At 36.2% G+C, this 16,604-nt stretch overlaps 1 protein-coding gene across 3 annotated transcripts in view; it reads right to left on the minus strand.

Annotated features, from left to right (window-relative positions):
* Positions 1-16,604, minus strand: part of ITGA1 (integrin subunit alpha 1) — a 164,297-nt gene that overhangs the window by 37,837 nt on the left and 109,856 nt on the right. For all 3 annotated transcript variants that reach the window (XM_070519662.1, XM_070519661.1, XM_044771387.2), the window contains exons 13-21: positions 16,137-16,280; positions 14,678-14,935; positions 12,290-12,420; positions 10,640-10,806; positions 9,054-9,190; positions 7,165-7,275; positions 4,999-5,208; positions 3,152-3,232; positions 1,012-1,088 (exon numbers count right to left, since the gene is read on the minus strand). In XM_070519662.1, coding sequence (XP_070375763.1) covers positions 1,012-1,088; positions 3,152-3,232; positions 4,999-5,208; positions 7,165-7,275; positions 9,054-9,190; positions 10,640-10,806; positions 12,290-12,420; positions 14,678-14,935; positions 16,137-16,280 — 1,316 coding nt within the window. The remainder of the gene's footprint in view (positions 1-1,011; positions 1,089-3,151; positions 3,233-4,998; positions 5,209-7,164; positions 7,276-9,053; positions 9,191-10,639; positions 10,807-12,289; positions 12,421-14,677; positions 14,936-16,136; positions 16,281-16,604) is intronic.

Below are 16,604 nucleotides of genomic sequence, written 5' to 3' on the forward strand. Positions count from 1 at the left end.
CAGCTCTATGCATCGACCTCTCTGTTTGTAAACCGCTACACATCCTTCGAGGTCCTTCTCAAATATAATCTCCTTGATAAAGCTTTCTTGGGTTCTCATTGCCAAGTACATATAATTTCACGCTCCATTAAGTCTCTGACACATGGTTTATATTTCTCTAATGAATTTTCCTTGTTCTACCCTGTATCACAATAATTTATGTACTAGTCTCAGCTGTCTACTGTAGTATTCCCCCCATGAGGAGGTTCATGCCCTTATTAATTTTTATAGTCCCTGCAGTGACTAATTCAATATCCTGTCCATAGTAGATGTTAAATGAATATTTGTTGAATTTAATTGAGCATATAGAATTAACTTATCCATTAATTCATTTTCTCATTTATTCCTTCACTCTACATTTATTTAGTGATTATTAGATGTGAGGCACCATGCTAGTTACTGGGGAATAAGCAACAAAAGATAGAACTTAATCCCAAGGAATTTGTGGTCCAGTGGATAATCACACTTAGAAGAAAGTGAAGTCACTATTTCAATTTCCTTATTAGCCTTTTGCTATTGTTAGCGTGTGTATTCTAATGATATATTTCAGAAGTTTGGACTGATTTGGATAAAATTTATTAAACTATAAAAGGGCATCATAAAACTTTGTCTAATGATTCAGTTGACTTTGATGGGCAGCCAGTAAAAGTTTTTAAATTAGCAAAGTCTGTAAAATTTTAAATGAATTTAAATGCAATTTGGCAAATAAAAATGATGTGTGATTTCAGGTTTTACAGCTTACAGAACCAACAGTTTAATCCAGTTAGGTGTAATATTTCTATTAAATGAAAATTTATTTTGCTAATTATTTTAAGGATTTTTTGTAAGCAAGGGGGTTCATTGCCCTCTCTTCTACTGACCCCATAAAAGCTGTAAAAAGTTCCAGTGAATCTATAAAGCAAAATATTCTAAATACATGAAAGAAATTATATACATGGACACACATACACTCATGCACACATATGAACCAACCTTGTTGCACTTAAATGAATGATCACATTTTCCATGAGATAAGAGGTGTTAAACTGAAATAATATTTTGAAAGTTACCTACGAAATAAAAATATCTTTAGTTTAGTAACAGATAAAGGAGAATGTTTACTTGGATTAAAATATTCAATTACATAAGTGATATTACATAAACTTGAATTACAAAGTCATTTAAGAAATATTATCTTACAAAATAAAGCCTCATCACATCTCAAAAATAGATGAAATAAGACATGATATAGATGTGCTTTTAAACGTGAATATGTAATATGCTCTGCATGTTAATACTGAATTTAAAGACTTTATTCAAATGATATTAATAAAAATCATTTATATTAATCATAACCATCACCATGAAGGTAGACTCTATTTATTTTATTATATTACCATAGTCTATCAGATCACAAGCACAAACAATGTAATTATGAAATGGTTATAAGTAAAGCCTCTCTCATATGAAAACATCATATTATTCACATTAATAATGTGAAAATATTCAAATGTGATGTGTGTTTTATAGATTTGTAGGGAAGAAATGCAATTTCACAATAAATTTCATTAGGGATAGTCAAGAACTAGACCTTATGATGAGATTCCAAATGTAAATTTGTACATTTAGTTAGTTCCAGAAGCTCAAATGGACACAGAAGAGATTTATTGAATTTAATGATAATTACGGTCATTCCTAGTTAGTTTGCTGGATCACTGGTAACCATGTCACATGTGTTAAGGGGAATGACACCAAAAGCCATGAGTGGCCAAACAATAAATAGATAAATTGGGCTTCATCAAAGTGAAAACTTTTGTACTTCAAAGGACACCATCAAGAAAGTGAAAAGATAACTTACAGAATAAGAGAAAATATTTGGAAATCATATATCTGATAAGGGACTTGAACGCAGAATACATGAAGAGCTCTTACAACCCAATAATGAAAAGACATTCTAACTAAAAAATAGGTTAAGGATCTGAATAGACATTTCTCCAAAGAAGATATACATATAGCCAACAAGCACATTTAAAGATCAACATCATTAGCCATCAGGGAAATGCAAATCAAAACCACAATGAGCTAGTATTTCACATCCGTTAGGACGGCTATAGTCAAAAAGGCAATAACAATGTCGAGAAGCTGGAATCCTCATACATTGCTGGTAGGAATGTAAAATGGTGCAGCCACTTTGGAAAAGTTTTGCAGTTCTCCAAAATGTTACATACAGTTACCACATAACTCAGCAATTCCACCCCAAGAGAAATGAAGACATATGTCCACACCAAAACCTGTACACAAAGATTCATAGCGATATTATTCATAGTAGCCAAAAAGTGGGAACAACCCAAAAGCCTATGAACTGATGAAGGAATAAATAAAATGTGCTATATCCACACAATGGAATATTATTTGGAAATAAAAAGGAATGAACTACTGACAAATGGATGAAGCTTGAAAACATTAAAGCCAGTCACAAAAGACCACTGATTCCATTTATTTGAAATATCCAGATCCACAGAAATAGGCAGATCCATAGAGACAGAAAGTAGATTAGTGGTCACCTGGGGTTGAGGAAGGGGTTGTTGAGGAAAAAAAGAGAAGTAACTGATAATGTGTACAGGGTTTCTTTTTGGGTTGTGAAAATGTTCTAAGGTTGATTGTGGTGATGGTTACACAATTCACAATTTGGTGAATATACTAAAACCAAATGAATTATACACTTTAAATAAGTGAATTTTATGGTATGTGAATTATATCTCAATGAGGACATTATTTTAAAAAAAGAGAGAGAAATGAAAAGAGAGTTTCTATACAAAGTTCCAAACCTACCTATTTGAAATATTCTTTGTCTTACAAGCCAGAAAAGACTACTATATAGAAGATTCCAATGTCAGAATTTCCTAGCTCTATTTTATCAGACAAGTTACGGACTGTAAATGTTTAATTTTGCCTTGGTGTTTGAGTTTGATTCATGCAATAATTGGCTTTTGACTCAAAGATCTCAAACCTTTGAACTCAAGCTTCTTCATCTATATCACCTAAACTATCTTTGGAAGGATTTATGAATCTGACTTTGAGCATATTATTTTTCATATCCAATTACCACATGTATGTTGTATAAGCTGCTTACCTCTTCTCCTGTTCTCAGGAAAGGATATCCAACTTTACATGTGATATTATGGTTGGAGTCACAACTATCTTTTTGGATAGCCTAGGAAGAGAAAACAAATAGATTTAGAGCAGGCACATAGGTGAAATACTGGAGCTTGGTTTTCTAGAATTTTTCCAGCTGTGCCTTGGACTCTGCCTTGCTAAGATTTGTCTCTCAGTTTAGTGGGGAGAGTCACAGCATTCTGGGATCACTTGTCCCACAGCCCATGGGAAATCTGAAAACATCACTTAAGTTAAGGAGGACTGAAGGACAAAACACATCACGTTATCCTGTCGAGATCTTCCACCGTAAAATGCAAGTACTAACAGCACCTACCTCACAGAGGCATTAGGCGGCTAAACGAGATAACCCACATGTTCTGGACTGCCACATGAAGCCCACAGTGAATGGGAGTCATCAGAAGAGTTTAGCGCAGTGGGTAAGAGACTGCCTGGGACCACCGGGATTTAAATCCTGACTCCATCACTGTTAGCTTTTCCTTGCCAAGAATCCTCACTTCTTTGGGCCTGATTCTCTGTCAAGTGAGGTCAGTCATACTCTTATTTCATCAAATTGAAAATGCCACTGAATATGAGTCTCACCAGTAATTGGTGAAATAAGAAGGAAAAATAATGCTGCCAGTTAAATAAACATCAATTGTAAAATGCAATTACAGAAATGTTAAAATGTAAAAAAAATGGTTTATCATAGAATCTCTGTAGTATAGTAATACCTACTTACAAAAGAATTAATCAGAATTAAATAAGTGGAGCCCATGGAAGAGTACCTGGGACATAATATGACTCAAGAAAAGACTGTCATTATTATTATTGTCGTCATTGTGAACAGAAGTAGAGGAGAGGCATTGTTGACTTTAGAATTCTGACTTTCGGCCAAGGCCATGAAGTCAGTGGAAGATACAGGCAATGATTTTTAATATAGTCTCCTTTCCAGAGAAAAATTCAGTGGTAATATTTTCCCAGTGTCACTTTGCACACGTGGATTTATAATTAACATTCTTTACTGAATCTAAAATATGTGGTAGCAATATATGACATTTTTTTAAGCCTATCTTAGCCATCATGTCTCTATGTGATATCCCAATAAATGGAGAGAAATATTAGTGAAAGTCTGAATTTATAGAAACTAGACAATAAAGTTTTAATATGATATATAACAAGTATATTGGTTTTTAATATGAATCATATATATTACTGATTCATATAAACATACACAGAATTTTAATTCAGGAGGATTCATTCACAGTTCAGAATGAAAAGCAAAATTCAATTTGGAAGTATTATTTCTGATATAGCATCTTATGCAGCTATACGTTATTGCCAAAAAAGTGCAAATCTGTCATGACAATGAGACACAGTCATTTAACACAACTCTGTTGACAATGTAAGGTTTTTCATAGAAAGCGGGAAATGGTATCATGATTTTTCTGCATGTAAATTTTTTTGTTCAGCTCTTATATTACTCCCCCCATCTCTATTAAACTGTTTTGACTTTGATTGTGTTTATTTTTTTCCTTGACTCAGTCTCAATTTCAGCAGTGTAAGCCCTCTGTGAAAATCCAATTTTGATACATCAGCGATCCTTTCTCACACTGAATCTGAGTCATACATCTCTAAAGAAATATATCAAAACAAAAGCTTTAAAAAAAAGCTTGGTACTTCCACCATTAGTGAATACTAATTTTGTGCAAAATGCTTTATATTCTTCTAAAATCGATGCAATAAAAACAATTAGCTCAGTAGTATGAAAAGTAGGTTCAAAAAGGCTTATTAACAGAATAAATAAATATGAAATGACAAGTTTACCTCAATTCCTGAAAAAATTAGATTTGGAGAATAATTCACGATGGTCCTGGTGTTATAGGCACTGTCCTTTTTATTTTTGACTGTGAGGCTAACATTGAACTTATCGTTGTGGGACCTGACAATAAGCAGACCCTTTTCAGTGGTGGATACATCCAGGGTGAGGTCCGAGATACATTTTTCCTTGTTTCCACAATCTTTGGCAAAAGGAATCTGAAATGGTCGCAGAAAAGCATTTTTCAAAATTTAGTTAAGAAACCCATAAAGAGAACAGATTTCATGGCAGAAATCATAAGGAACTTTAAATTTGTTACTATAATTTATAGGGGAAAAGAATAAACTTTTACTTTTGGATATAAATTCTTCCAGTCCTTTAAAGAACGAACAGCTTTCACAGATGTTTTTCACGGGCTTTAGTCTGCCAGACTAGAACAGTTTCAAAAAAATCAAGTCAAGTACTTTAAATCATATGAGAGAAAACTTTAACATTCAACTCTGATCATTAGATTTTTCTTTTTTCTGCCTGAGGAAGATTGCTCCTGAGTTAACATCTGTACCAATCTTCCTCTATTTTGTATGTGGGATGCCGCCACAGCATGGCTTGATGAGTGGTGTGTAGGTCAGTGCCCGGGATCCAAACCCATGAATCCCGGGCTGCAGAAGCAAAGTGTGTGACCTTAACCGTTCTGTCCCTGGGCCAACCCCTGATTAATAGATTTTTTTATTGAAAAGAATCAATACCTAGGAATGTAATAGAGCTCAGAAAATGGTGAAGCCACATAACTGGGAGCTTTCCTTGACTCCTCCTCTTCATTAGTCCCCTCCTCTCTCTTTTCCAGTGTATCACCAAGAACTGTCCATTCCACCTCTCTTCTAAATATATCCCAAACCTCTCTGTTTCCACCACTGCTTCTCCTCCAGCTATCCTTATTTCCTCCCTGAACTAAAGCAACAGCTTCCTATCTGGTCTCTCACATTCAGTCTTGTTTCCCTCCAATCATTCTCCACATTGCAGCTGAAGTAATCCCTAAAAAAATACAAATCCAGTGCTATCACTGAACCAATTAAAGTCATCAATAGCATTCCATTGCTCTTCAAAAAAGTTTACAGTCTGTACGGTGGCACAAAGTCCTGAATGATGGGGCTCCTGCCTATGCCTTCCGCCTCATCCCACGTCACCTTCCCCCTTGCTCTTCAGCTGCAGCCGCACTAATGAGTTTAGTTTAATTCCTTTTGCCTCAGAACCTTCATATGTATCTCTCTGTCTAGAACACTGCTCCCTCCAGTCCTCTAAATAGGATGGAAAAATCATCCTGTGCTTTAGTCTCAACTTAAACGTCACAGCTTCCGGGGAGTGCTTCCTGACTCCCCAGGCTAGGCGGAAGTTCCTGTTGAGCTCTGAAGTTCTCCTCCAGGGCACAGGCTTTAATTATGACTTGGTACCTGTTTCCTAGGTTAGACTGTAACCTCTGATGCCTCGTACACACAGCCACTCAATAAATATATTTGGAAGGAAGGAAGGACTAGTGGAACACGGGTGCATGGGGAGAACTAATTCCCCATCCCTGACGTCTTCTCCATTGGTGCCACATTTGTGACCCCATCCTTTTACCTGCTCACTCTCTTTTTCTCAGGGGTGGACTCTGAATTTGGAAGCAAGAACTGAGTGAACACAGCTCAGTCCTTTCCTATCTCTTCCGCTCCTGGGGCAGCGATATGCCACGGGAAGCATACATTCTGCTCTATATCTCCATTTTGCAGGTTTTACGAGGTGGTCCCCATGAAGAAGGCCTGAGACTGCTGAGTTCTGCTGATGACCTATTTGATTATCTGTGGTCTAAGCCTGGTTTAGTAGGAAGACACCCATTATACCTAAACCATGCCCTGCAAATGTCCATTAGTAACAAAGGGGAGTTCCAGTTCTTTCAATTGGTCTTTCTTTCAGCTGGTCCTAAATTCAGGAGAGATAAAAGTAGTGTCATTTATAAGTTCCCTTAAACTCCAACAATAGGAAGTTAGAAGAGTTGGCAAAAGTCTAGAAGAGTCTAGTTCTTTTTATTTTTTTTAATATAATTGATTTAGGATTGTGTGTGTGTCTTTCTACATGTTTCAGGTTTTTTCCTAATATATTCACAAATAGATACTCTGAATGCAAAAAAACTGACTTACATATTCATGCACTGAATTTGGTAGAGAATCATCAAGAACAGGCCCATTTTCTGGATCGGTAAGATTAAAATCCAAAGTTATTCTTACAGAATCCCGAAAGTCATGCTTGTCCTAGAGGTCGAAACATAAAATATATCATTGGCATCATATTTACTGGATGTTCTGACCTTGTTATGGCTTTCTTCTGCTGCTCCTGTGGGTCAGGCTTACTGGGACATCCTTTTGCACTTGATCTAACTATATGACCTCATCAGGCTTTTGCTTCACAGAGGCATTGCCCTTCTGCCCTGACAAGGGACACTGCTGGAATGCAGAGGCTTCAGTTATGACCAGATGACTCACCTCCAGTTTCTCACAGGGGCCTGCTGGAGTGATGGGGTATGTCATACTTTGCCATGTCAGGATATACCACTCCAAGTGACTTGCTTAACAATATCGTTTCTCTTGAGACCTTGAGCTAAAAGTCATTACGTAATACTTGTAGGAAAGTCTCTCAACTTCAGAAGAGCAAACCTTCTTTAAATTGAGTTGCATTTCATTATTATAATATATACCTTGAGTTGTAAGAATTTTACAATGTGAAATGATAAGCAAATAATGTGAATGCAACCAATATTGTTTATACTATCATCAGGGACAGCCATCTTCTATGGCATGTCTAGAATTATGAGCTCTGTATACATTATTGAGAATTATTCAGGAGTGCTCCAAGATGAATAACTATCATAGTCTTTATTTTACAGATGAAAAACTGAGCCTCTAAGAGACTAAACAACTTTATCAAAATCACTCGGAATGTGGTGAAGCTGGAATGCAAATTCCATCCTGGCTGACTCCAGAACAAATGTTAACGTATCCATTAAAATCCAAAAGAATTTTGGATATTTTGAAACTAGTTCATTCCTTTTCATACCAGTGCCTAGACATGGCTAGATACTAAATTTTGGACAAATATACCATAGAAGAATCCACATTTTCTGTCACTTTCCTGCCCCTAACTATAAGATTTTCAAAGTATAGAATACAAAAACATGAAGAATACAGAAATAAGTCAGAGATGGGGAAAAATTGGCCTATTTCCTTTAAAATTCCAAGATCACGTTCAAGTCTCTAAATCTCAATCTTGGTTGCTAAAATAGGTGTTTTCTCATTACATCCATTCTGCTTCTTTTTTTTTGTATCAGGCACATTTTAAGAAAATATTTAAGAAACTCCTGCCCTTAGATGGGAATTCTCTCCACATATGTAGTGAGCCAATAAAATACATTCAAAATGGTTCAACCTGGCTTACTAGCCATCTCTGGAGATTAATAATTTGCTTTCCAAGGCTCTCTCATCCACTGAAATAGAAAGAAATTTAGGTAGCACAAAGTCTACAGATGATAGAAAATATGAGATTTTTTTTCCCATCAATTTAAGGTCAAGGAGTGAAATATGTAGTTCAGTGGATGAGAAGAAACGGCAGACAGCATATGGCCCAAAGGTTTCCCCTCAGGCGGTATAACCACTTATCATTCACATTTGACAGACAAGGCCCACGAAAGTTAACTGATGTTTTCAAGTTAAAAGAATAAATGAATGAATGAAAGAAATGAAAAAATGGATGAAGACACAAGATCTCTTATTAGCTAGGGCACTGTGCCTTTTACTATTCCATAATATATGCATGTCTGATACACACACAGGGAAGATGAAAGATATTTTATGAAATGTATTTGGAAATTAAAAAATCAGACCTGTAGTTATCTGATAAAGTGACCAAACAAAATAAAATTTATTTTGTGATGTGCTCTTTGAAATAAAACAATCAGATTGGTTGACTTGAAATGAGACAGCTAGATTTTATGCTTGACTTGGAATAAGGCAGCGATAATATATGATTTACTTGCCAACATGTAGAAGGAATGCTTAGTGCATTCTGACTCTCGAACTGTGATGTTTCTTTGAATCTTTCTCTCTTGGGTTCCAGAGAAAAAACTTCGTGATATCTGCCTTAGTGAATCGAGCGTGACACGGTATTGCAGATCTATAAAAATAAAAAATAGAATAATTGACAGAAATATTTATTTAGGGTGATTTTCATATGGTCCAGCTCATTAAATTAGCATTATAGAAAAACCTCTCGAGCAGTCAGTCAACAAAAATTTTCTATTATTCAGCATATAGACACTCTGAAAGCACAGTGGCATCAAAGTCATGAAGACAACCTTGACGAAGTCTATAGACCTGCTTTCTGAGTTCACTATGCTTTTAATGTTTAGTTATACTTATTTTATAACGTATATGTATGTATGCACACACATACACACACGTATGTGCATCTACATATCACCTAATTTTGTGACCATGCCATGCCTGTGTTTACTGGGTTTTCCCTTAAAGCACTTTTTTAGTTTAGAAATGTTGGAGCCCTGCTTAGAATATTGATTATGTTATATTTCAACAGAGACAAAAATATGCACTTACAACATTTTTGCCTAATTTATAAAAAATGTCGTTTTAGATTATGTTCCAAGCACATTAAAAAAAATAAGCTTAATATATAAGTTTAATAAAATAAGCAGACCACAATAAAAAACAAGTTAAACCTTATACTTTCTATGAAGGCAACAATCCTCCTTATTTGATGGCTTAGTTACTATATAAAAATTAAATAAGACTGAGATAATGTGGTGTATGAAAATGTAAATCACTATTTTACATTCCTCTACCTCATTTATCTTCTAGTCAGAGGACAACTGCAGAGCATAAATATGCACATACAGAGCAAACTAAGAAAAACAGATTTTCAGGATTAATGGTTTTTCTCCTCCCAGTTATATTTGGTTTACACAGTAAATTACTCTTCTGCAGCCAATGGCCTTCATAGTTTTGACTACAACATATTTCAGTATCATTAAAAAACTGCCTTAGGCAGTGTAGACTGTAGACAGGAGGGGGACACCCAGGCTGATGTGTTGTGCCTGAGCAGACACACACGGAATATGTCTGACTCTCAACACCCAGGGTCACCTTCTGTATGGACCACACGGCTCTCAGGAAGGTGGAGTGGCAGAGAGGTGATGCTCTCTGCAACACCAGTCTTCCTGGACAGAGAGCAGAAGGAGGTCTGTGAAGATCCCCAGGAAGGAAAACCAGCCTCATTTGGAGCCTAGTTTCCAGACTCCACCTCTGAATTCTTTTTTTCCCCTCAGCACCTGATTGTTCTTAGCAAATTGAAGAGCCAGAGGGAAACTATAGAATGTTGAATCCATTGTATATAAACATATAGTTTCTGCTCCAGAATTTACTGGGTTCCATATCCTATTCTTTCTGCAGCAGAATGTTTTCCAAGGTTCAGCATGTTCACAGGGGCAGATGTGATGTGCAGACCCCTATCTTCAGGGGAAATACAGTATCTCACTGGATTTCATCATGCTGCAGCAAATATATTGTCCTCCTGCCCCAAAGGACTTGCTACGTATATTACACTTACCAGCTTCATAAATCGTGTCTTCTTTGGACTTTAATTTCACATCAAAACACACTGTAGCATTTATGCACACTGTTTCCTTTCCCTCCACACGACAGTTTTTCTTCTGAATATTCACTTTATTGGGCTCAAAATTCATGGTCACTTTAACTACAGCCACATCTCGGGACCTACAAACACATAAATGGTGGCAAGGACTCACACATTTTCCCAGTTAGTGAATGCCGTCATTTCGGGAGTGCAAAGGAAACACACCGAAGGGGGGTCTTCTTTCTGTATAGTGCAGGCTCTCAGGACTCCATTTCTTCGGGGAATTTTTGAAACAGAAGAGATTGTATCTGATGTTCTGAGGATACCCAGGTTGTTTTGGAACCATCTTAGGCTTTTGGTTCTGAAGAGTAGCAAAATATGCCACCCCAAAATATGATTATATAAGTTTAGGACACGTCACCCCAAAATACCCTGCTTTAGTATATTGATTATTTTGAGCTGTAGGCACTTGAAAGATAGCAAATGCAGGGAGAGGCTTTCTCTGAACTCCTCTTATCTGCCTAAAGACAGATCCTCCAAAAGGAACTCAGTTGTCATCAATCCCCTCCTTCTGAGCTCATCAACCAGGGAGGATGGACTCTCATCGAAGGAGAAAAGACAAAAAGTAGAATTTAAAAGGATAACGCTTTTGGCAGACTGAAAAAGGAAGGACCTTTTATTGATGCAATTTTTTTTTTTTTTTGAGGAAGATTAGACCTGAGCTAACATCCGTGCCCATCTTCTTCTACTTTATATGTGGGATGCCACCACAGCATGGCTTGACAGGCAGTGTGTAGGTCCATGCCCGGGATCCGAATGGGCGAACCCTGGGCCACCAGAGCAGAAAGTGCAAACTTAACTGCTCTGCCACTGGGCTGGCCCCCTTCTTTATATTTCTTAATGAAGTTTGTAACATTTTTTAAAATTATCATGCCAAATTCTCATTAAGGTTATTCTTGATATTTTTAGTCACTTTTTTCCAAATAGAATCTTTTGTGAAATTGTGTTTTTTAACCGGTTAAAGCAAGAGTTATTAATGTTATTAATTAATAAATTATTAATAAATTAATAAGTAAATAGTATTAATGTATGTAGCTAACCATTGACTAGGATTTTACAATTAACTGTAATTAATTTGGGGATGCAGACATTTTAAGGGCTGTGCAAAGATATTATTGAAGATACTACTATCCTTGACCTGCAATATAAAGACAATCAGACAGTGATGAACTGCCTAATTATACACATTAGGTAAATGAATGAAGAGTCAATTACCCCTAAAAGCTTGTAAGCAACTTGGGGATACTGTCTTGTTCATGTACATCCTCAATGAGGCCCTCTTCCTCCCTATGCCTCCCCCCGAAAACAGAGTATGTGTCTTAGTACCAAGCACATAATAGATACCTCAAACTAAGGGTTGATTCCACTCTTTCCTTTAATATGCTTTCTTTATTTTTAAGATTTATCGACTCCTCCAGCTTCCAAAACTGCGCAATTTTTATTTAAATAATAGAGCACAAAAGGTATTAGATATTGGTATGTCACGAGCTCTGATCATACTCTGAGCGCTGGAACTATTTGTGAAATATTATCTGATTAATTGAATGTTATTAAAATACTTACCAGAAGAGGGCAGCACCACCAAGGCCCCCGATAGTCACATCAGTCAGACCATCACCATTTAAATCCATTTCTCCATGGATAGACTGGCCAAAAAACTTCAGTGTCTCGCCATCTCCACCTGACGGAATACGCTGTGAAAATCCCAGCAGATAGTTTTTATGTTAGAAGAGTCTCTTCAAGAACAGTTTCAAATAAATCTGAGGACTTGCACTGGTTAACAAAAAATTAAAATTAAAGATCTTTTGGAAACCTGCCCAAGAGGCCCCTCATGTGGAGACAAGAGGAATTACTCAGATATTCCCAAAGGATATTCTTTTTATAGTCCAGACAAAATCGTTTCAGGGTTACTGACACCAGAGAGAGGGGAAAAAATTATATAATGTCATCTTGCCTAATCCTGAAGGGAAACATTGTTAGTAACTGGCTCTGCCTTCTAGTTCCTGTTCAATCCCCATTACACAGGGATATTTAAAGGTGCTGGAAACCTTGAAAACATATCATGCCGGCAAACCTAGGAGTCAATTTGGGGTTCACTGAAATTTGGGGCTGAGCATAAATAACACATTCCATGAAATACATTTTTCAATATGTGATCTTCTTTACTGTTTGTCCAAAATTGTTCTGAAAGTCAAGGGGACAATAGATTCGCATCCATTCACATGTACCCACAATGTTGGGAAGGCATAAGTGAACACGGACTTACTGATTTGGGCACATCCCCATACATAATATGTTTGATATCGCTACTTCCTCACTTAGCTTTGGTTCAAGTTGATACTATTTTAATAGAATCTGATGGCAAAGAGACAGGACGGACAGAGCCTCCCCAAACTTGGGGTCTTCTCCTGCTCTTTTCCACTTAAATTCATAAATTAGGAAGCCAATTAAGGCAAACCAAATGGAAATAGTTTTCATGCTTAAATGTTTGTGGCTCATTAGGAAGTATTTCCTTATGTTTTCAGCAAACAAATCGGGAGATATCTGCCTCACTGATTCTGTTGATTCAGTTTGATTCTGGTTCATCTCATACACAAGCAACACCTCTGGTTACCATGGAAATGAGTGAGCGTATCCTCTTCTATCCTTGGGAAAGCATTTTGCCAATAATTAAACAAACTCAACTCTAAGATTCTTTTTTGTTGTTGTTTAAAGCTACATCTTGATTTGCCACCATTTTGCAAAATAAATTGCTTATGACAATCTTAATGATTTACAAATCCTTTTCTTTCTACTACAAATGCCACTCCATTAAATTTGCAGGATTAATAGTGAAGGAATAAAGTGGCAAAACACAAGAATGGAACGCAATCTTCTTGCAGTTCCGGGTTCTATCAAGCCCCAATGGTTAATATTGCCTGTTTCCAGCTAGATAAATAATACCGTAAAGATTTTTAACAGAAACAAGTCATTTATTAAAAGGATAGGAGAGTTGTTAGTGAAATATGCCCTTTATTTTGTTGTTTCACTATTAATGTCATTATCACTTTATGAAAAATTAAGCATCACAACTTCCCAATACACAAATAGATTTTGAGAATTCTGTTGACTCTAGTACCAAAGAGAAAAATCAAATGGAAAAAGAAATAATTGATGTTCTGATTTTCTTTTTATGTTATGTAAGCTAGAAAGTAGTGAGTTCTATTTTATTTATAAGTAGTTGTTCAAGGCCTAACAAACTACGGTTACTTAAAAACAGACAATTAAATTAGAAGAATTCCTGTAAACTCTCTTATGTTTATTAGTGCATTAAACACTTCTGTAAATGGTTATTTTTCTCATGGAGGAAAAAATTACACTTATGGATTAGAGCCAATAACTGACAATACATTTAAAATAGGAATGACAGAAATCCCCTGCAGGTTAAGCTTAATTATTCAGATGTTCTTCCAAGAGGGATTACTTGTGAGACGATTATAAATCTTCAGGAACCCAAATTCATTTGCTGAAAATATACCAATTTAATTCATAAATATAAATGTAATGCAATTTTATTATAACAACAGGGATATTGAGTATAAAAACAATAATCTCATTTCCTTTATTGGCAAAATTACGTAATTACTGTTTTCTCATTCAGAAAGTGGTACCCTCTGTTTAGGATCAGACACACTGCAGATGTTAAATAGCATTGTTCAAAAGTGTTCTTTTGTTTTGTACCATTTCACAAGATCAGATTATGGAGACATGGCAAATAACAACAGAAAAAGCTAGATAAAAGGACAAAATATAAAGCAATTCTTTTAGAAAGAAAATGTAGATGAGAATAAGAAATCTACTTTCCGAATCGAGTCAGAAGAAATAAATTAACTCATGAAGCAAGACAGGAGATGCCTGGCACTGAACCCACGGATCACTTCAGGATGAGAAGCCGGAGGTTTAACTTCTTACTTGTGCATACTCTTTCCTTATAGTCCTGCCGCTTCCATGATAAATGTACACGGCTCCCCCGTGATCATCTTCCAGGGGAGCGCCTATCACGATGTCATTAAACCCATCAAGATTGAGGTCTTTCACAGCAGCAATAGCTGTTCCAAAACGAGCCCCGCATGGCTCATTTTTGTTTTCTTTTGTGCATGAATTGTGCTTCAGAGATGAACAGCAAGTCTGTTTAATGGGTTCCAGGCTCATTTGATATTCAAACCTTGTCTGGAAGAGAGATAAACAGGATACTTATGGATTTCTGTCATTACTACAGCAGAGTGGAATTTTTAAGTGCATACTAAATCAGTGCTATTAAAAACCATTTGTATATCAATGGTAAAGTTTATGAAAGTTCTTAAAAAAGGATGCCCAACTGAGAGCAAAGTTAGAGATTTCAAAGAACCGACTGCAGGATTGTGGGAAAGAAGAAGACATATTGAGGATTTTCACAGACTCTCTTTTTAATGCAATCGGGTGAGTATATAACTCAGCATCTTTTTAAAGCAGAACTGAATTTTTAAATCCTCAGTTTGTCACTATCCTTTCTTCACCCAATATTGTGCTTTGAAAAGTCTCTATATATTATCCCCTAAAGGACAAACAGAAAATTTACGCTTTCAGAAAACAAATTTTTCCAAAGCTGTCCAGAGTGAAAAAAAAGACCCCAAACCCAGAAAAGGACAGCAAGTACTGGCAACGATGGACAGGAAGACACTTTCTTGGAAAAAAGGGAAAAACAGCACAGGACCAAAAAGTTGACAGAAGGAAGCCAAAAAAATGATAGGAAGAAACATAATTTATGATTTAAAATAATTAATATAAGAAAGATTTAAGCATTTAAAAAGCTAAATAGATGAATACTGACTTTGCTATAGACCACAAAAACTCTTCTAATGATGAAATCAAGAATTATTTCACTTAACACTGATATCTAAAATCAGGAGTGGAAAACAAATCCCACTCCAGTGAAGTATTCCAGAGACCACAGTAGTTTCTGCAAGTGTCTGGTGTCATTGCCTTAAAATGCACTCTATCGCCACAGTCTCTCTACTCTCGGTCCTTATCCCCCCACCTCATGCAGCTTTAACTGCTCATGTCACCCACCTCCAGGCCAGTGCTCATGATGGTTGCCCTGTGACTTTACTTAGGAGTTTAGTGAGATTTATACTTATCTTTATCCTCAATATTCTGTTAAAAAAGAATAGTTCATACTTCCAAGTAGAAAATATCTAAGGATTTGAACTATTTTATTAAAATTCTAAATGTTCATTTAGAAACTGAGGGATTAGTGGGGTAGACAATCCCTCAAAGCTTCTTCGCTTCTTTTACCAAACTGAGTGAAAAATTAGAACTACATTAATTATTTGAAATTGAAAGTAAGGAAAAGATTTTCCCCGATTTCTATCAAACCCACAGTTACCATTACCTGATTCAGAGTGTACACATACACTTTTCCTTGTTCCTCTTTCTCTGTTCCCATGTACATGGGAGCTCCAACCAGAAGAATGTCAGTATTAGAATCTTTATCAATGTCAATTGTTGTTAACACACTGCCAAAATAGGAACCGATCTAGGGCAAAAAACAAAACAGTCTGATGACCATCAGAAATTCTCAAGGAAGCTAAAAACTTGCATTTCTTTTGTTATGCCAATCTAGAAGAGTATTTGAGATTTAGATGGCAAAGGAAATGAAATAGAGAAACCAATGCCACCTGAGAGCTCTTTATTGGCTTTTGCATGAGGCTAGTGAGTAATAAGTCGGGTCCATCCTTAAGGATGAGCAGCTGCTATAGATTCTGCAGCTTGACAGTAGGAGAAATGATTTCTTTTAGATTTCATCCTAACCTCTCTTTCTTCTCCACAAAGCATAAAAGATCAGTAGTGATAAAATGAT

This window comes from Equus asinus, chromosome 10 (assembly GCF_041296235.1).
Source record: "Equus asinus isolate D_3611 breed Donkey chromosome 10, EquAss-T2T_v2, whole genome shotgun sequence".
Classification (NCBI taxonomy): domain Eukaryota; kingdom Metazoa; phylum Chordata; class Mammalia; order Perissodactyla; family Equidae; genus Equus; species Equus asinus.